The sequence below is a fragment of the Bufo bufo genome, chromosome 5 (genome assembly GCF_905171765.1).
Source record: "Bufo bufo chromosome 5, aBufBuf1.1, whole genome shotgun sequence".
In the NCBI taxonomy this organism is placed as follows: domain Eukaryota; kingdom Metazoa; phylum Chordata; class Amphibia; order Anura; family Bufonidae; genus Bufo; species Bufo bufo.
Window position 1 is genome coordinate 187,640,437 of NC_053393.1, and position 22,282 is coordinate 187,662,718.

The window sequence follows — 22,282 nt, forward strand, 5'->3', positions numbered from 1 at the left end:
ATACATTTAAAGGTACAGACAAATGAATGAAAGATGTCAGGCCCACTTCAGAGGCTTCTGTCTGAGATCACTAACTGGCAATGAGAGAAGGAGGAGAGCAGGGAAGCTTCTGAGCAGGCTGGTCCTCCACTAAATGCAGGAAGTAGGTGAACCAGAATTTCGGCCACAGGGGAAGAAACAGAGTTCACTACCTGAGAGGTAAATGTAATGTACATAAAAAACACCTAAAATTATTTTTATTGCGTGTACGTATATAAATGTAGTAACACTTCACTTGAAATGCCCTAGTCAATGTATAGTAATATTCTCTGTGGGGTAAACCCTTTATTCGGGCATGAATAGGACAAGATTAGGACATAAAAGTATGTGAGTGTCACTTGTAAGGTTACAGAGACCTTCAGTAGAAAAATATGACATTGTTTCCCAACAATTTATCCACTACTTTACAGGGTTATTACAATCCCAGGCCACTACTGAGACCTGCACCTATCTTGAGAGATATTTCAAATGAATGGAGAGAAAAGGACATGAGTGGCCACCTCTCCTCTCACAGAAGCCACAGTTACTGGGGATGGCGACCCTCATTGTCATAACAGGTGCAGGTCACTAGGGGCTCTGTGGGGACAATATTACTACTAGGGATACTGTGGGGGCATTATTATTGGGCACAACATAGAGGGCTTTACTACTAATGGAGGCACTCATGGGGAGCATTTATCATTATTGGGATCTCCATAGGGGGTACTATTACTAATGAGGGAGGGAATTACTATTAGTGGGACTATGGGGAACACTATTATTATCATTGAGAGCAGTCTGGGAACACTATTACTATGGGGGAACTATATGAATGGCACTATTATTTCTGCAGTATAGCGTTTGTGATCATTGGAGAGTACAGCGGGCACAGTAATGGGTAGTAACAGGAAAACACTGTTGGGGCACAATGAGGGGGAGTATGATGGAAAGTGAGGAATCTAAGATGTCTGTGTTGTCCACAGCCCCGGAAAAATTAGAACAATTGCAATTGCGGACAAGAATAGGCAGTTCTATGGGGGTGCCGGCCGGGTGTATTGGATCCGCAATACACCACGGACGTGTGAATAGACCCTTAGAGGAGGAGACATCACCGGATGTGAGATTTTTATTGCAGAGTTTTCAGGTGTGTTTTGTAGCACAGTATAAAATGTCCATCTAAATAGGTCTTTAGCAGTAGGTGGGGAGGGGTTGGATTGAGAATTTGGCACAGAAAAGAGGGCGCCATGTCAATTTTTCCCTCACGCAACAGAAAAGCTAGAATCGGCCCTAGCTGCAGCATTAACAAGGCAGAGGAGGAGGAGCAATTCTCCTCACTATCAACTGCATTGCAATGCTAAGTCTTAAACTGATTGGTGGAGCAGCAGCGAGCGGGAATTGCTGCCCCACCAATCCGCTCAGTCACACTCAGTGACAGACACCAATGCCGCCAAGGAGGAAGTGGGAGTCACTGTGTGACGTGACACTGTCACTGACAAGCCATTAGTGAGCAGACACTTGCATGGACTGCTGAAAGAGGCACCCAAATTTTTAAGAGGTGTATGCCTCTTAATAAATTAGATGCACCTAACTTCAGTAACACTGGCGTAGGAAACGTCAGACCTAGTATAATCTGTCCTATGGGGTTTTGTAGATTTTTTTTTTCATTGTGGCTTTCATTTAAGCGTGTATGCATATGGGGGAGTTGTGAGGGATAGATGGCGGCCTAAGAAGTGTTTGGCCGTCAGCTATCTAAATTGTATGGACAATTTTAAGATATTTAGGATTAGAAATAGCTGAAAGATGCTTCTAGATTTATTGAATTGAATATTGATCCATTGTTTCGTAAAATTAAAGACAGGATTAAGATCTGGAACAAATTACCCATAAATAAGGCAGATGGAATAGGCCTAATTAAAATGTTTTTTTTTTTTTACCTCAACTATTGTATGTTATTAGAAATTGCCCCACTTATTTATGTAAAGTTGTTTTTAAGGAAATTGAGAAATGTAATTTTTTAAAGAGGACCTTTCACCAGAATAAAACCTCTAAACTGACTATACAGACGTGTAGAGCGGCGCCCAGGGATCTCCCTGCACTTACTGTTATCCCCGGGCGCCACTCCGTTCTTCCGGTATAGCCTCCGGTATCTTCATAGTTAGGCTCCACCGAGGGGAACCTGCCGGCGTCTCCTTCTCCCATGCTGTTGCGCTGGCCAATCGCAGCGCTCAGCTCATAGCCTGAGAGTTTTTTTTTTCTCTCAGGCTATGAGCTGAGCGCTGCGATTGGCCAGCGCTACAGCATAGGAGAAAGAGACGCCGTCAGGTTCCCCTGGGTGGAGCCTAACTATGAAGATACCGGAGGCTATAACGGGAGAACGGAGCGGCACCCAGGTATAACAGTAAGTGCAGGGAGATCCCTGGGCGCCGCTCTACATGTCTGTATAGTTAGTTTAGAGGTTTTATTCTGGTGAAAGGTCCTCTTTAATGATCTTTTGTGTGCAGGCAAGAGAGTAAGGAAAAAATTAAGTTGGTTTACCAGGGCTTACGACTACAGGGCCTTCAACCTTGCGTTGTTAATGAAATGGGAGCAGGTGGATTTAGTAAAAATCTTGGTGAATAATAGTGTAGGTTCATAGCCAAACATCTTTGTACTCCTTGAATCAGGACAATTATATAATAAAAAAGTATATAAGATCCCATTTGTTAAATCCTTGGTGGAAGCCTGGGTCATGTTTAAACATTATTTGGGTCTGGAGGGGTTTATTCGAATAACCCTTTTTTGGTATAATTATCTTTTGGGGGTTAACACTTGTGATGAAGAGGCTAAATATTGGATAATAAAAGTTTTTTTTAATATTTATCACAATATGTTAAGGATGGAGCACTGAAGTCAAAGGAAGAGTTAGGCTACATTCACACGACCGTATGTGTTTTGAGGTCTGCAAATTACGGATCCGCAAAACACAGATACCGGCCGTGTGAATGTAGCCGGCCCTATGATAGAAATGCCTATTCTTGTCCGCGAATGCGGACAAGGGTAGGACATGCTCTATCTTTGTTGCGGGGCCGCGGAACGGATCTACGGATGTGGACAGCACATTGTGTGCTGTCCGCATCTTTTGCGGCCCCATTGAAATGAATGGGTCCGCACCCGTTCCGCTAAATTGCGGAACGGATGCGGAGCCCAAAATACGGTCGTGTGAATGCACCCTTATTAGGGAATTTAGGTGATGATAGAGTGTAGAGTGGCAATATTTAAACTAGTTAAAGATAGGATACCTAGGATGTTATGTACACACGCGATATTGGATTTTATTTTAGAGTGTAGGGGTAATTATAAACTGGTGTCAATATTATATAAGAAGTTAAGGGTGGTTATAGATAAGGGAGAAAAATGCACTATTAAGTTAGCATGGGAAATTAGGCCCAATAACTGAGGACCAATGGAGGTGGTACTGGCAAGTAAGCAGATGCTTGAGGAACCCAGCGCATAGAGTCACCCAATTTATGATTTTGCATCGTGTATATGTGACTCCCACCTGGCTTCAAAAACTTTCAATGGGTGCTACAGCAATGGGTGCTATGTCCAAGATGTGAAAGTTCAAAAGCAGATATTATCCATATGTGGTGGCGTTGTCCTAAGATACTACCATTCTGGAAGGGTCTTATTTAAATTATTGGAGACAAATTGGAACTTAAGTTATTCTTCTCAAAATGTATTTGCGTGTTAGGCGAAACTCTGCATAACTTATCGAGAACAAACCAGAATATGGTGTATAAATCCTTCTTTGTGGCTCGCTTATTAGTGGCTAGAAGATGGATGGGATCAGATGTGCCTACTATTAGAGAATGGAGGAATATGATGAACCTGTGTAGCTCCATTGAGAAAGCTGGTTACATCAAAGTAAATAAAATGCAAATTCATCAAAAACTATGGGGTAAGATTTTCATGGAGAAGTTTAAAGGATAGGAAGAAAAGTAAAAGGTATCATTTTTTTTTCTTTATTCCTTCCTGCTCTGCTCTCTGGGATGGGTGCTATTGTTTTCAAAATGTGTATATTATTTATGATTGTTGTAAGGTTTTTATTGTATATTTAATTACTGTAATAAAAACTAATAAAACAAAATAAATAAAAATTGTGTGGACATCATGGGGGGAGGGTTGGGGAGTCGGCGGTATTAAAGTGCCTAGGGGAGCATGAACTCTAAATCCGGCCCTGTATATTTGTATACATCAAACTTCTACTAATCTCCATGAAAAAAAGTGTTTATTGAGGCTGTCAACATTTCTATAGCCCGTCTTCTAACCGTGCACAGCATCTGAACATTACAACAATCAAACAATGTTGGGCCTGCTTTAAATTCCTATTCATTCTTGTTATACTTTACTGAATGCTGCCAAAAATAACGTTAGCAATATAATTAAGCATTAGAAAACACACGTTCTGCTACTTTGTGTGGTATACAAGTGCAGAGTAAGCGATCTCTATGGCAAGGAAATGTAAATCAAGAAAGTGAAAAGGCTGGAACTTTGCATAGTTATTAAGAGAAATATCAACATAAGCAGTTTTTGTGCTCGACTGCTAAAAGACAAACAGAATCGCTAGATCTGTGTAATTGAAGCTTAACAAAAAGAATTGTCTATGGCAGAGGACAGCTCCTTATTAACGGTGTTGGCTGTTGTTTGGATGTACAGAAGCGAAAGAATTATTTTACTACAAAAAAAAAAAAGAGTAGGAATAAAAAATGTTAAAAATATATATACGGTAAGCTCTGTAACTCTATGGGGGGAATTTATCAAAACTGGCTTAGTTGCCCATAGCTACCAATCAGATTTTACCTTTCATTTTTCACAGCTCCTTCGCAAAATGAAAGGCTCAATCTGATTGGTTGTTATAGGCAACTTAACCAGTTTTCCTTTACACCAGATTTAATGTATGTTATCAATTTGCAGTAGAGTGTAAATCACCTATAAAGGCACGGACTTGGTTGACTTAAAGGGTCAAATGGCAAACATTGATCAAGGTATGGTGGCTCACTCTGTATGCGGCTATGGAAATGGGTGCTGCTAAGTCTGTTATGACTCACCCAGTCATAAATGGAATAACGTATGAGAGTATATAGAAAGACTGAGCACTCACCAGCTGGACCAATTGAAGACCAAATAACAAGTGTATATATTATATAACTATATAATTTATTAATAGAATATTTATAAATAGCCCTAAAACTATAGTACAATAAAACAATGGCAATAAGAGATCAGAGTGATAACTGAAGGACACAATTGAATATATAATATGCACCTATCATGCAGTGAAATAGACAATGCTAAAAAAAAATAAAAAATAAAAATAAAAAAGTAAAAAGGGCAAATATATAATCAAATATAAAACCAGGTGTATAGGTGGTTAGAATATTCGATGGATATTCGATAGTTGTTCGATAAACCACTAATAGATCCAGTAGAGAAATACACCAGGTATAATGTCCGATAATTAAAACGGATAAATGTCCCTGTGTTTGAAAGATTCAGTTCGCTTATACAGGATAAGAGCAAATGAGCATATAGTCAATGGAAAAGATACACCTGTTATTAGCCGTCTGATATAAGTGTAGCCGTGGCGTCCCACAAAGCTCGCTATGTCAGATTAGGCAATACCTGGGTCTAGTCGCTTGCTTAAAGTGATTCGGAGTATCATGTAGCTCTCAGCATGAGAGATCTCCTGGTAGTATTCACCAAAGCTGCAAGCCTGGACCTGGTCAGTAGTTAACAAGGTGTTTTCCTCCGTATCTCCAATGACTCTGCAGTGTCCTTGCGGTCAGGGGCGGCAGTCCTGTGTCATCCTGTCCTCGCTGGAGCAAAACATCCGGCGATGGGGGTAGCAGCCAATAGCAGGCCGCGACGGGGACGAGCCTCCCTACCATTGTGGATAACACTAGAGAGGCTCGTTCCTACCGTGCCCTGCTATTGGCTCCCCCCACGTCGCGGCAGCAGCGGCCTTGCGGGCATCAGGAGCGATGCAGGTGTAGGCATCAGGAGCGATGCAGGTGCTGGGGAGCGGGGTAAGTATAACCTGTATGAGGTGCCCGGGCATTTTGGGGGGCATTATAGGAGTTGTATAACCCTTTTAATGTTAGAAATAAACCACTTTTAGCCGACTTCCTCGGAGCTCTGTATGCCTGAAAGCTATTAATATTTTTCTGGGTTTGTCTAAGCTGCTTCTAGTTCTGCAAGCCTTTTTCTAGGTGGACAATTGTAACATCAAGTTAATGCCTATTTTAACTCTCTGAGCAGAAAAGTAAAAATGTAAGATACTATGTAGCAACAAAAATGTGTCTCAGCATAATTACGGTATACAGATTGCTGCATTGCAAATGAATGTGACTTATTATTATTATAATATTTATTATTATTAGCAAAGCAGATAATAATTGCTATTTTTTCCAGAACGTTATGAAAACATAACATGCTACTAACCTGAAAAGATGATTCTTTAGAGTCTTCTGCATTTTCAGACATTTGGATAACAAGCATGTTTTGCAGAATAAATGCAGCCTGGAAACAAAAAAAGAATAAGATCTTACTACTGCCATCTAGTTGACACTGCTTGAAAGTACAGCCTACACAGTGAAGGTGATTAATTGTTTCGATTTATCTGGTTTAATACAATTCAGTGCCTATTAATTTAGTCTATAGCATTCTAAAATGTCTAGATTAAGAGTTTTTAATGGTCCATAGTATGTAAAAGATTTCTAGAAAAATGTAAAATACTATGTTTAACCCTTCCAGAACCGAGCCATTTTTCAACTTATGGACCAGGCCAAATTTTGGAAATCTGACATGTGTAACTTTGGAACGCTTTTACTTATCCATGCCATTCTGAGATTGTTTTCTCACACAATTTACTTCATGACAGTGATAAAGCCGAATTGATATATTTCACCTTTATTTATAAAAAAAATATTCAAAAATTACAGAAAATGTCAAATTTCTCTGCTTTTAAGGCAGTGATACCTCATAAAATTACTTATTACTTTACATTACCCAGATGTCTACTTTATGCATCATTTTGGATGTTAGATGGATTAGAATTTTATATGCAACTTTTGAAAATTTTTCTGAAAAATTTCCAAAACCCGCTTTTTAAAGGACCAGTTATGAAGTCACTTTGTGGGGCTTACATAATAGAAACTGTATTGTACTACATTGAAATGTTTCACATGGGGGCTGGGTCTCTCAGGCTCCCGTACACAGCAGACCCTGAGGCCTTTGAGAGGCCTGGGGTTGCCATGGCAACCATCAGGACCGATGGAGAGGCCGAGAGAGCCCCCTCCCTCTGCAATCCTCTTTTATGCCACAGTCAGCATTGATCGTGGCATATAAGGGGTCGGCGTTTACAGCTATGCCGGCAGATACAGCATGGACCCCTGAATTGATCGAGAGAGCACAGCTCCTGTGCCCGCACGATCATCGTGACGTAATACGTCAATTTGTGCAAAGTCACTTCTTGCTGTAACGTACTATTACGTCAAATGTCGCCAAGGGGTTAAGGATCATATTTTGCATCCACTTTTTTTTGCGGATAGCACACGGACAAATTTTTTTTTTTTTTTTTATGGGTCCTCAATAATTTTTTTTTTATGGGTCCTCTGAAGTTAGGGTACTCTCACACTAGCATTTATCTTTTCCAGTATTGAGTTCCGTCCTAGGGACTCAATACCGGGGGAAAAAACCGATCAATTTTATCCTAATACATTCTGAATGGACAGCATTCCGTTCAGGATGCATCAGTTCAGTCCCACTTACGTTTTTTGACCGGAGAAAATACCGCAGCATGCATTTTACCGCGGCATTTATTTCCATTGAAATGTATTAGTGCCAGATCTGGCATTAAAATTGCCGCATTGACTGATGCGTTCTTCAGTACCGTGCATGCGCAGACCTTTAAATCTGTGAAAAATAAATAAATACTGCATCCATTTTTCCGGATGACAGCGGAGAGATGGATCCAGTATTTCAATGCATTTGTCAGACGGATCCGCATCCGGATCGGTCTGACAAATGCCATCCGTTTGTGTCCGGATTGCCGGATCTGGCAGGCAGTTCTGGCGACTGAACTTCCTGCCGGAAACCTCTAGGGGACTGCCAGAAATAGCCAAGCACTTGTACTGGGCTATCTTCAGCACTCCCATAAAGATGAATGACGCACCAGTGCACATGCTCCATTCATTTCTAGGCCCCCACAGGGTACGGGGTCCCCGCTTTCATGATCCGTGGGGGGAACCCAGTAGTCAGGCTCTCACTGATCAAATAGTCATCCCCTATCTTGTAGACAGGGAATAACCTGTTACACCCCGAATACCTCTATAAAGAGCATCTGCCAGCAGGCTCAACCCAATCAGGATTAAATCAGGTACATTACCTGTTAGGGCTGACTCTGCTGATAAAAATTATACCTTTATAGCAAATTCATTACACTGTTCCTAAGAATTTACTGTTTAATTAATATGCAAATGAGGGCTTAGGTGTCCCAAGAGGCTGGCTCTAGCCATCGGTGCACCTTAGCTACTCCTCTCTGCAGTGGTGGACCCCTCTCCACAAGGCCATGCCAGATGATGCTGCAGATGCCTGTCAATCAAGTGGAGGGTGGAATGTCCACCATTGGTCAGTGGTGGAGCTAAGGTGCACCAAGTGGCTAGGGCACACCTCTCGGTGCACTTCAGCCTTCATTTGCACAATGATAAAAAATGACTTCCGAGTAACAGCTTAATGAACCTGCAAGAGAAAGGTACGCTTTAAATCAGCAGGGTCAGCCCTATAGGGCAAAATGGTTAAATGGGGTGGATCCTGCTGACAGATGCTCTATAAAGTCACGTGACCATCTGATATGACGCAAGGGGAGCAGGTTATAGCTCTGGCTAGCGACTGGCTGCATCCTGGGAACGCAACGGAGCAGCTGAGCAGGGAGCCAGCGCCAGAAAGCAGGTAAGTCTGCCCAGGGAGAGGGGGTTTGCCCTCCACCACCCAAAAAAAAAAAAAGGCTCCCAAAAGGTCTCTATAGCCTTTGAAAACAGCTACCATGTTCAATTGTAGCCGCTCACTGGGGCCCAGCAGAGGGCCACTCTATAATTGACTTATCAAGAAAAGGAAATTAACTTCAAAACCCCTTTAAAAGACTGATTTCTAAATCTGGAATATTCCGAAAATGACACAGTCAAGATTGAATGGATTCTATAAATTAGCCTCATTTGTCTTAGCACCAGACGTGTCGACACTTTGTAATATGCCTGTGCATATTAAAGATTTCTCGCACCTCTGATGCATGAAGAGCTGCAGTAGTAACTAAGCAATATTAAGTGAACATTCACAACATTAAAAACATGAAAATTTTATGAGATAAAGTCATTATTCGGTAAAAAAAAAAAAAAATCACACATCCTAGGTAGGCAACAGAATGACTCACCTCTCTGCGCACCATGCTACATTCAGACTGGTCAACAAAGATACTTAGCACTGTTCCCCATAAGCCTCCAGAAATATTCTGACAGCTGTCAGACAAGATAACACAGCCTTCTTCAAGGGATGTCAAAGCTGATCCAATAGCCAGGCTTGTAAATCTCACCTACAAATAGCAAAAAGGGAAGAAAATAGATTTGACAACTAATTTTCTTCATACATTTATATAGAAAATTAGGGCCATTCATAACTATTCGCACTTTACTACGCATTACTGTATTGCTAGTACCATAACAATTTCTCAAACTATTAAGATAAAGCTATAAAAGGAAAAAAAAGAAAAATACCTACATAAAGTTATGTCTGTGAGAAGTACCAAAGATAATGGTTAAAAAAAAACTAACTTCCAGAGTATAATGCAGTTTAAATGACCAAATAAATACATTTCATACTCAAGTTGGAAATAGGAAAGTTCAGGAATGGACTCTGTATCTGTATTGGCGTAACTAAGGCCATTCCACTCGCTCTGGCGCCCAGAAGTGGAGGAGGCCCAATCAAGTGCAAGAACATCGTACTTTTTTTGTGGGGAATAACAATATGCTGGCTTTTTGCTATAATGTGGGTTTTCTGATATATGGGGCTATTATTCTTACTAGGGCTGCAGTAAACGATTATTTTAGTAATCAAGTATTCTACCGATTATTTTTACGATTAATCGAGTACTCTAATAAGAAAAAATATGTTTTCCTTTATAAAAACTCAAACTCCCTGCCATCAGTCCCCAACAACCTTCGTTCCCCCCTGTGCGATCAGCCCAAGTGCATCAGTTCCCCCCAGTGCCATCAGCTCCGTTCCCCCCAGTGCCATCAGCTCTCCCCACCCCAGTGCCTTCAGCTCCACACCCCCAGTGCCATCCATTGCCATGTTCCCCACTCCCCCAGTGCCTCTATGCCATCCATTGCCATGTGATGTCCCCCACTGCCATCAGATCAGCCCCTCCATGCCATGTCCCCCACTCCCCTAGTGCCATCAGATATCATCAGCCCCTCCATGCCATCCCCACCACTCCCCCAGTGCCATCAGACCAGCCCCTCCATGCCATGTCCCCCACTCCCCCAGTACCATCATTTCAGCCCCTCCTTGCCATATCCCCCACTCCCCCAGTACCATCTACCCCTCCATGCCATGTCCTCCTCCCCTAGTGCCTCCATGCCATGTCCCCCTCCCCCAGGGCCTCCATGCCATCCATTGCCATCTGTCCCCCTCCCCCAGTGCCTCTATGCCATTCACCATGTCTCCCACTCCCCAAGTGCCATCAGATCAGCCCCTCCATGTCATGTCCCCCACTCCCATCTGCCCCTCCATGCCATCCATTGCTATGTCCTCCTCCCCACTGCCTCCATGCCATTCATTACCATGCCCCCCTCCCCCAGTGCCTCCATGCCATCCATTGCCATCTTTCCCCCTTCCCCAGTGCCTCCATGCCATCCACCATGTCCCCCACTCCCCCAGTGCCATCAGATCAGCCCCTCCATGCCATGCATCCCAGACTCCCACCCAGAGCCATCAGCTCTTCTATGCCATCCATGTCCCATGCCGCCCCCACTCCCCCAGCGCCATGAGCCCCTCCATGCCATTGCCAGCCCATGATCATCCATGTCCCCCAGCGCCATCAGCCCCTTCAAATCACAGTTGCCCCCTTCAAACATCACCCCCCATGCTCACTTTATACTTACCTTTCCTGGCATTGCAGTGCGCTGATGATGAATGCACGTAAGGCACACTATTCCCAATATATTAAGGCCTTTTATTATTATTATTATGGTATATTACGGGTTAAATGAGAAGAAAAATTTACATAAAAACACATATATAAGTGTCTCCTGGGACTTGAACTTAGGATCTCTACATGCAAGGCTGAGCACTTACCACAAAGCCATGGCATTTCCACATAGAAAAGAGTTGTTTATCCATTCTCAGAAAGCGAATACATATTACGGGTGCATTTATAATCATATGTTGTGTTTGTGCATAAAGCAGTAGTATGTATATTAGCCCTCTAAGCATATCTCCATGTGGTAAGGCTACAGTAAGTAGTGTATATATGTATATACTAGGACACAGCTCTGCCCTCACCATGCTGATGTCTAGCAATGTCAATAAAGGGGAGGATGGAGTGTGCAGAGCACAGGGGGCGTTACAAAGCAGTGCTCCAAGGATTCAGCCCAGGCCCTGGTGCTCCAACTTGCTCATTTACATATGAATAAAAACGCAGCTGTTTAGCATACAGAATAAAGAGAGCTATAGTTTGGTCTTCAGGATAAGCCCTACCAGGAAGTATGCCTGGTTTAATAGGGTTGATCATGCTGACAGAGCCTCTTTAATTATTGCTACTTCTGCTTCTGTTTTAATCTTCTCACACTAGGTGGTGGAGGCCCTATCCTATTTTGCTATGGGGCCCTATGAATTGCAGTTTCAACCCTGTCTGCGTATGTGAAAATACACTCTGAATAGTGACCAAAAGTGCCTGAAATTAAAAAACAAACATGTTTTGCATTCCATTTTTATAGAAATGCATCTTTAAACGGCAACCCTGACAAGTGCCCTGAGGGCAGCCCCTGCATGGCAAGTGCCGAAGAGCTCTTCTAATCATCCGAGCCCTGATCTTCTCCTTTGCTCTTAACTGACATATCTTCCACCTCTTTCCTAGTGGGCATGAGACATTGGAAGTAGAGGAAAATCAGGAGGGGAGGAAATGGACTTAGGAGAGACGGGCCTAGACAGTTGCGGTTGTTCTGGGGACTACTCACTGGGCACCTGGTGCATTCTTTGTATATCATATCAGAACTTCAATTTCTGTGCCACTGAACCACTGCAAAGGGGAAAAAATGATGGTCTGTATGTTGCATATGTGACCTAGAAACATTTAGCAGCAGTTTAATTGATGAAGGGAGCATTCCACTCCCGAAACGCGCGTCCCCAATAAAGTGAACTCTCATTACAAGCTCCTGGCTTCATGACTACTTCCTTGGCAGGGTGATTGTAGGAACCACATTATTCTTCTAATTACTAATTATACCCACTGCTATACTACCGGTGTGAGGATCGGGAGATACGCAACTGCCTTATAATGATATGCCCTGCATAGTATTGTGCCTAACTGCACAACTACCAAAGGGAGCGTTACTTTGTCTTCTCTGCAACCAATTTCTAGGACCTATCACACTAGGATCGCCATGTCTATTGTTCTCTGCATCCTAATGTGCACTAAAGTTGTGCCAAATTTTTGGTGCAAAGCAAGACAACATAAAGGTGGTGCTAAATATGTACCAAATTTATCATCCGACATGGGCCACTTTAATACATTTGGTGCATTTTTAGACTATTTAGTCTAACTTTACTCTGTCTAAATATTAGGATTGGTAATTATGTGCAGTCTATAATGCAGAGAAAGGGGGGGGGGGGGGGAGCCCCTGAACATATTACACAATTAAGACTTCCCAATGGCTTGAATGCTATCCATCAGAAAATCACAGGCAGTTTTACACTAGCGCATGGTTTTCATCCACATTTTGAAGCTATACGTTATCAGAATCAATAGTCAGCTAACAAATATTTGTGCAGAGCCCTCCAAAAATGTAAAATCCACTCGTCCCCCTGATACGGATAATCACTACTACGGCCAAGAAGATCAGCATTTTAATGCTTTTTATTGTTTTTCTTCAAAATCCTTTGACTGAATGGATGATACCTTTAAGTTTATTAAACTATTTAATACCAAGGAATTGAAAAGCAGATGTTCACTGTAGCTGATCCTACCATGAAAGGTCAGAAACAAGTCAATGACATTTAATTACCAAGTAAATTAAAGATACATTCTACATTCTGTACGGACGGTTCCCTCGAGCATTGCAGGGAAGAACAGCGCACACATCAGAAGCCCATCACATCATTTATTTAAAAACAGCAGCACAACTGCAGATAACAGGCTGAATGTAATGTGCGCAAATATATTACCCGTAGCTATCTCCTACAAGACACCCACAGAATGTGCTCCTTGTATAGTATATGGTCATATGATATTGGCAACAGTTTTATTTTTTGTCATTAGAAGGTGGAAAATCTAATTCAGTCTTCACATGTTAAACATATTGAATATTTTAGCCCTTATAATTGACATCATAAATGTATCTAGTAAAGATGGAACATCTTATAAGACACTTTCATTGAAGAAACTGTCTTGGCCTTAATAAATAAAGAACTCAGGCAGCAGAATTATTTTTTTTTTTTTTTTACTGCAACAGCAGATAGACAGACAATAATAAAAAATAAATGATTTGTTAAAGGGATTCTCTGAGAATTAAATATTGACGACCTACGTTATCCTCAGGGTGGAGCATATATATCAGACTGGTGGGGGTCCGACTCCTAGCAGACCTTCCGATCAGTTGTTTGAAGGGGAAGGCTCTTCCTAGGCCAGTGACGTCATGTCTGTTGGTCCCATGGCCTTTCTGCAACTCACTCCCATTCAAGTGAACTGGACTAAGCACAGGCGCTATACAATGTATGACACTGTGCTTAGTATGCTATGACGAGGCTGAAGTGCTCATCCAAGTGCAACGGCCCCTTCAAACAGCTGGTCTGCAGGGGTGTCGGGAGTCAGACCCGCAGCAATAATAATCTACATTGCACTAAAATACTTCATTGTACTGAATACATTCGAAAGGTCAAGGACTTAAAGGGAACCTGTCACCGGGATTTTAGGTATAGAGCTGAGGACATGGGCTGCTAGATGGCCGCTAGCACATCCGCAATATCCAGTCCCCATAGCTCTGTGTGCTTTTATTGTGTATAAAAACCGATTTGATACATATGTAAATTAACCTGAGATGAGTCAGAGCTTGAAAATATGACTCTTCTCTGGTCACACAAGTAAGATATGACTCTTTTATGTTAATTTGCATATGTATCAAATCGGGTTTTTTACACAATAAAAGCACACAGAGCTATGGGGACTGGATATTGCGGATGTGTTAGCGGCGATCTAGCAGCCCATGTCCTCAGCTCTATACCCAAAATCCCGGTGACAGGTTCCCTTTAAACATTCCTCATACCTAAAGTACTAACCTCTGGATCTCTGTCTACCCACAAAGGTATCAGCCACTCTAAGCCCAGTCTTGGCATGACTTGCTCTTCATTACCATGATCATAGGGTAAAGACCAAAGATGCACCCAGTCCTGTAATACAGATAATAATTACAATCCTTATATATACAAATAGATGGATTATATGATCGTGTACTTATCATTACATTCATACATACATTACATTACATTCTATACCTTTTCAGAGCCATAACCCGCTCTTAACGGTGTCCTATGTACATACATATTTTTCACTCCCTGCCTTCCCGGAGCCATATTTTTATTTATTTTCTGTTCACATATGTTGTTTGTTGCAGGACAAGTTGTAGCTTGCGGTTGCAAAACTGACCTCTAAAAACTTTGGAAACAAAATATTCTGATCTGCATAACTTTTTATTATAAATTATGTCTACAGAGTGAGGGCTAGTTTTTTGTGGGGTGACCTCTAGTTTTTATTGAAACTATTTTGGAGTGTGTATGACTTTCATAAGAGGTAAAGCAATGAGAAAAGCGGTGAAACTGAATAGTACAAACGTTTGTGGACAGTAAACTGCCTGCAATCTTTATTTTTTATTTTAATGTCTATTTTTATTATTATTACTTCTAATTTTCCTTAAATTTTTTTTTAAGTCCCCTTAGGGGACTTGAATGTGCTATCTTCAGATCGCTTCTGCTTTATACTTCAATGAATTACCAGGCCTCCATAGGAACTACAGATGTAATAGCCTGGGTTCCTTCAGAGAGACCCAGGCTATTACAGAAAATGAAAAGGATACCCTGATCTCCGCACAGGGAAGCTGTTCGGGCTTTACAATTGACCTCGGCATCTGAGGGGATAAATGTCTGATTGGCATTATAATGCAGACAGTAGCCAAATTTGAAGATATGACCAGCACCGTTGGTTGGCTAGGGCGCTGGTTGGGGAGAGGTTAGGCTACTTTCACACTAGCGTTCGGGGCTCCGCTTGTGAGCTCCGTTTGAAGGGGCTCACAAGCGGCCCCGAACGCATCCGTACTGCCCTAATGCATTCTGAGTGGACGCGGATCCGCTCAGAATGCATCAGTCTGGCGGCGTTCAGCGTCCGCTCCGCTCAGCAAGCGGACACCTGAACGCTGCTTGCAGCGTTCGGGTGTCCGCCTGGCCGTGCGGAGGCAAACAGATCCGTCCAGACTTACAATGTAAGTCAATGGGGGCGGATCCGTTTGAAGATGACACAATATGGCTCAATTTTCAAACGGATCCGTCCCTATTGACTTTCAATGTAAAGTCTGGACGGATCCGTCTGAACTACTTTCACACTTCAAATTTTTTCTACAATATAATGCAGACGGATCCGTTCTGAACGGATCCAAACGTCTGCGTTATAGGAGCGGATCCGTCTGTGCAGACACCAGACGGATCCTCTCTGAACGCAAGTGTGAAAGTAGCCTTAAAGGGGGTTTCTGGATTATTAATATTGATGACCTAAACATAGGATTAGACCATCAACATTAGATTGGTGAGGGTCTGTCCCTTGGCACCCCACCGATCAGATGTCTGAAGAGGCCTGGCACACTAGTGAGCACTACGGCCTCTTTCCTGTAACACACTAGACATACAGATTTTCCCTTCCTTACCATTCTTCTTGGCTTGAGATATTCTGAGGCGAGTGGCACAAGATGACTAGCTTTGAAAAATACGGTTAATTTATTTGTTCATTTTTAATTGGTCATCTTTTGCCGAGCAAAGAGGAAGAAAACTACTGTATAGCAGCATCAGTGCCGGGTCCCAATTACGTGAATAGGAAAATCTGCAACACCCAGCATGGCCACTAGTATACTTGGTTTTTCAGACTCCTGACTAACAATGCCTGGGTTCTACCACGACATGCATTAAGTGTGTTGCTTCCATTAACGTCCAGCAGCTGCTGCTCAAGTGAACTTTAAATGACCCAATACGGATGCATTACGTAAAAGCAGATTTTTTAATGTGGCTACCTAGTCAATATTTACTGGGGGGGAAAGAACAAATCCAAAGAAATACGGAACAAAACAAAGCTGTAGAACAATAAAAAAAAGCACAAGTACGCCATAAGGAGGAATTAATTGGTATTTTGCTTCAGTGCCTCAAAGGAGATACAGTTTCAAACAGCCATCTGCACAAAATCAGATAGAAAGGAGATTTTAAAGCATGAATATATTTTGGTAAACCAAGCCACTTAACCATTGTTGTCAACAAGCATCCTTTTCCAGTGCGCAGAAAAATATAACTATTTCCACATTTGTTTAATTGTATGGCTAGCACAATAGTCAAAGGAACAGCTTATTTTAGTGTAGAATCGATGAGACAGGGGAAAAAGCTGAAGCAAAAGCACACGCCATACATCAATGAAACAGGACAAACGAGAAAATCCATTCTTACATCTCTGCCACTTCACAGACATAGCTCTTACCACACAGCCCACGTCCAAGAGCGCAATTCCCCTCTCTTACCGTGTTCCTGGCTTCAGCTGTCATCTCATGGGACAAGTGAAGCAAGCACAATACTGTGCTCTGTGTGACACCTTTCCCCATATAGGAAAGAGCATTTCCTCCCCATTCCACATAAAAAGATGAGATGATCTGATAACAGAGGAAAACAATTTCATGGTCGCTTGACTTTCAGGAGTCATCATAGTATAAAATAAAACAGCACAATACTGCCTTAAACCGTATATTCCTAAGAATACTCTATAGTCCTGTTGGGTAATGAGGTCAGTAAGTAATTATTAGGAAAAATAATACTTTGAATATGAGTTGAGGTTAATACACCAGAATGCATGGTTTAAAAGGGGTCGTTTCATAAGAGAACCCCTTCCAAAATATGGCCTCCAGAACAATCAGTCATAGATGAAAACCAGCTGTTTGCCGGGGGTTTCGGAAACTGCAGCCGACCAAGCTTTTTTCCTATAGTGACAGGAGCAATGTACTACACCAGATAAATAGACACCCATGTAATAAAAGGATGGCTCAAGCCTGCCAGAAAGAGAGACACTGGTACAGGGCGGCTGACAAATAGAACTCTTATACTTGTCAGTTTTGCGGACAAGGATTGGACATTTCTGATGAATGGAAATCGAAACTGACAGGATGCACACGGCCAGTAACTGTTTGGCGGATCCATGATTTGTGGACTGAAAAATAAATAAATAAATGGCCGTGTGCATGAGGCCTACAACAGAGGTCGCTTTCATGAGACAATCTCTTCAATGGAAACTTGTCGCTAATAAGTGGTTGTATGATGACCAACTAGTCTTCAAAACTTCCAATCAGTGGCTGGAACGTACAGTAGCTTTTGGAAGGTACTCCTAGGGGAGCGAGCACCTTAATTGGCGTGAGGAGACTTATAAACCATTCATGCTCCTCAGGAATTCTGGGAAGTAAGCTCTAATCTAATACCACCAGATGTAAGGTAGCTATCCTACAAAAAAAACTGGTAAGTTCCTTATCAATAAAGTACCTGTAGGACCTTTTGTCAATATTGTATTGTAATTTGTGGTAGAACTAATCCAAGTACCTATGTTTTATATGTATTTAAAGTGTAGCAAATAATGACCATTAACTAAGCAAGGAAATCATGGTAACGTGTTATGCACATCCCTACAAACCTATAATAGGGATGCGTAATCAATACCTTTTAGCTTTAAGGAATTCAAAAGGGTTAGGTTTAAAGATGAGCCACATTTAACAAACACCATGCAAAATCAGATAAATCTGGTGAAAAGAATGCCAATGCAGATTCAAGGAAAACTGACTTGAGACATTTCCCTCATGATAAATTCCCCCAATGGAAGATCATGTTTGATGTGTCTAACCACTTATACTGCCGTACCTCAAGAAGACTGGTCAGTGCCTTCACGCAGATTGTCATCGGTTCACTTGAGGTGCAGTGTGTGCTCCAACCTGGCATTGATGTCACATGAACCATTCCTTTCAGGGTTCTTGCCAGTGACGGAAGCCCATAAAAATGGGGAGCATCTGACACTTTCAAACAGTGAATCAATTGCAAGGAAAGTTGCGTCCGGAAAGAGCCAGCGAGAGTCAGACACTTCCTAGAGAAGAGCAGAAAAACGTCTTCATTGATATGCATCTTAGGCATGTAATGCATACAATGAGACTAAAGAGAATATCATCACATAAAGCAGCACATTTTTCATCATTACGCTACTGCCATGATGTAACAGCGTGTAGACATGTCCCTGAAGAAATCGCTCATTTTACTAGGAGGAAGAAAATGATGTTATAGGAGCCTCCTGTGCTGCTCACAGATGGTCTTTTGGGGTTCCCTGGCTGTAATCGCGCCCACTTTTCCTTGATTGACGTCCTACTGAGCATCTGAAAATCTGAAGTCCTAGAAAAAAGGAGACTTTTGTATAACTTACCAGTAAAGTCTCTTTCTCGCTCTTCCTTGGGGGACACAGGAAACCATGGGTATAGCTCTGCTCCCTAGGAGGCGTGACACTAAGTGAAAGCTGTAAGCCCCTCCTCCATCAGCTATACCCTTCAGCCTGGAGAAGAGACTGCCAGTTGCGTGTCCAAGTAGTGAAAGATAACCACCAACCGGAAAAAGAACTGTCGAGCCCCAACGGGGGCAACCAAGCCAGAACCACAACTGTAACCCAAATGAAGGGCGGGTGCTGTGTCCCCCAAGGAAGAGCGAGAAAGAGACTTTACTGGTAAGTTATACAAAAGTCTCCTTTTCTCGCCCATATTCCTTGGGGGACACAGGAAACCATGGGACGTTCCAGAGCAGTCCCAGAAGGGAGGGACCAGAAACAAACTCACACACAACTCACCAGAGGCATCAATCAACTGCCGCCTGCAACACCAGACGGCCTAAAGCAGCGTCAGCCGACGCATGAGTATGCACCCTGTAGAACTTGGTGAAGGTGTGCAAGGAGGACCAAGTGGCCGCCTTGCAAATCTGCTCCGTAGAAGCCCGATTCCTCTGAGCCCAGGAAGCCCCGACCGCTCTAGTGGAGTGAGCGGTAACACCAAGGGGCGGAACCTTGCCCTTGGCGAGATAAGCCTCAGTAACAGCCATCTTGACAAAACGGGCGATAGCCACTTTGGATGCCGCCATCCCTCTGCGCGACCCTTCCGGGACCACAAAGAGCGAGTCAGTATGCCTGAAAGAGCTGGTTACTTCCAGGTAAATCTTGAGCGCCCTGACAACGTCCAGGCGATGAAGCTTCCTCTCCCGCGGGTGGGAAGGGGAAGGACACAAAGAGGGGAGAACGATGTCCTCGTTCAGATGAAAGGCGGAGACCACCTTAGGAAGGAAGGAAGGGACCGGAGGAAGAACCACCTTGTCCTGGTGGAACACTAGGAAAGGTTCCAGACAGGAGAGTGCAGCCAATTCGGACACCCTCCGAAGAGAGGTGACGGCTACAAGGAAAATAACCTTGCAGGACAGAAGTCGCAAGGAAACCGTCCGCAGAGGCTCGAAAGGGGAAGCCTGGAGCGCTGAGAGAACCAGGTTCAGGTCCCAGGGCGGTACCGGAGGACGGTACGGGGGAACCGCGTGAGCCACGCCCTGAAGGAAGGTCTTGACAGGACCAAGGGGGGCCAGTGGGCGCTGAAACAAAATGGACAGCGCAGACACCTGACCCTTCAAAGAACTAAGGCCCAGCCCTTGGGCCAGTCCGCTCTGCAGGAAGGACAAAACGGTGGGGAGAGAAAAGCGGAGCGGAGGAATCCCCAGATCGGCACAGAACCCCAAAAAGGTCCTCCAGGTCCTATAATAGATCCTAGAAGAGGACGGCTTACGGGCGCGGATCATGGTGCGGACGACGTCCGCAGAAAAACCCCTACGTGTCAGGACGGTGGTCTCAACAACCGCGCCGTCAAACGTAGGGACCCTAAACGCGGGTGGAAGATCGGTCCCTGAGAGAGAAGATCTTCCCTGGCGGGCAGCGGCCAGGGCGCGTCTGCCAGGAGCAGCATGAGGTCGGCATACCAAGACCGGCGGGGCCAGTCCGGAGCGACCAGAATCACCGAGACGCCTTCCGCCGCGATCTTCCGAAGGACCTTGGGCAGGAGAGGGATGGGAGGGAATATGTATGGGCGCGCGAAGCCTCGCCAAGGAAGAACGAGGGCGTCGGCTCCGCAAGCTCCCGGATGCCTGGCCCTGGACAGATAGGCGGGGACCTTGTGATTGAATTTTGAGGCCATGAGGTCCACGTCCGGTATGCCCCAACGAAGGCAAATGGCCTCGAATACCTCCGGGTGAAGAGACCACTCGCCGGGGTCGACGGTGGTGCGACTGAGGAAGTCCGCCGCCCAATTGTCCACCCCTGGAATAAAAATTGCAGATAGGGCCGGGACGTGGGCTTCCGCCCAACGGAGAATGCTGGTGACCTCCCGCATTGCTGCAGCGCTGCGAGTGCCCCCCTGGTGGTTTATGTACGCCACAGCCGTGGCGTTGTCCGATTGTACACGAACAGGATGACCCTTCAGCAGATGAGTCCAGTGTCGTAGAGACAGAAGGGCCGCTCTCAGCTCCAGGACATTGATCGAGAGTTTGGACTCCGATGGAGACCAAATGCCCTGGACGGATCGGGGAGGAAACACGCCTCCCCAGCCCAAGAGACTGGCATCGGTTGTAACCACCAACCAGTTGAGTGGCAGAAAAGACCTGCCCAGAAGAGGGGACTGTAACCACCAGCGGAGAGATGACCGCACCGGAGGCGATAGACGGAAGGGATGATCCAGAGACTCCGGCGATTTGTCCCAGGAGGAGATGATCGCCCGTTGGAGAGGGCGGGAGTGAAACTGCGCAAATGGGATCGCCTCGAAGCAGGCAACCATCTGCCCCAAGACCCGCATGCAGAAGCGGAAGGACGGTCGACGGTGGAGAAGGAGACCCCGAACCGCCCCACGGAGGGTCAGACGTTTTTCCGAGGGAAGACGTACCTCCGCCGCTCCTGTGTCTAAAAGCATTCCCAGGAAGACTAGTTGTCTGGAGGGGGGAAGGGAGGACTTGGGGAAGTTGATGACCCAACCGAACCTCGCCAGAGTCTCTAGAGTGAGATCCACGCTGGCAACCGCTTGAGAAAGGGACGGAGCCTTGATGAGGATATCGTCCAAGTACGGTAGCAGAAAAACACCCCTGGAACGGAGTAAGGCCAAAACCGGGGCCAGGACCTTGGTGAACACCCGGGGGGCTGTTGCCAGCCCAAAGGGAAGGGCGACAAACTGGAAGTGGAGGTCCCCCACGGCGAATCGGAGGAAGCGATGGTGACACCGGGCTACCGGAACATGGAGGTAGGCATCCTGTATATCGATGGAAGACATGAAATCTCCCTGCTCCAGGGAAGCCACCGCGGAACGGAGGGACTCCATCCGAAACCGTCGAAGGAGGAGAAAACGGTTGAGCTTTTTGAGGTCCAAAATGGGCCGCACCGAACCTCTCTTCTTGGGAACTACAAAGAGGTTCGAGTAGAACCCTTGGAACCTTTCCTCTAGAGGAACGGGGGTAATCACCCCCCTGTCCAGTAAGGTTCGAACGGCCGCGGAGAACGCAGCCGCGCTTTTCGGGTCCCGCGGCGGGCGGGAGCGAAAGAACCGATCTGGAGGGAAGGATGCAAATTCGATTTTGTATCCGGAGGACACAATTTCGAGGGCCCAGGCGTCGGAGACGT

At 44.4% G+C, this 22,282-nt stretch overlaps 1 protein-coding gene across 1 annotated transcript in view; it reads right to left on the bottom strand.

Annotated features, from left to right (window-relative positions):
• RTTN (rotatin) overlaps window positions 1–22,282 on the bottom strand; it is a 228,839-nt gene that overhangs the window by 63,827 nt on the left and 142,730 nt on the right. The window contains exons 29-33 of the mRNA XM_040432294.1: window positions 18,472–18,691; window positions 17,094–17,222; window positions 14,605–14,715; window positions 9,485–9,643; window positions 6,499–6,576 (exon numbers count right to left, since the gene is read on the bottom strand). Coding sequence (XP_040288228.1) covers window positions 6,499–6,576; window positions 9,485–9,643; window positions 14,605–14,715; window positions 17,094–17,222; window positions 18,472–18,691 — 697 coding nt within the window. The remainder of the gene's footprint in view (window positions 1–6,498; window positions 6,577–9,484; window positions 9,644–14,604; window positions 14,716–17,093; window positions 17,223–18,471; window positions 18,692–22,282) is intronic.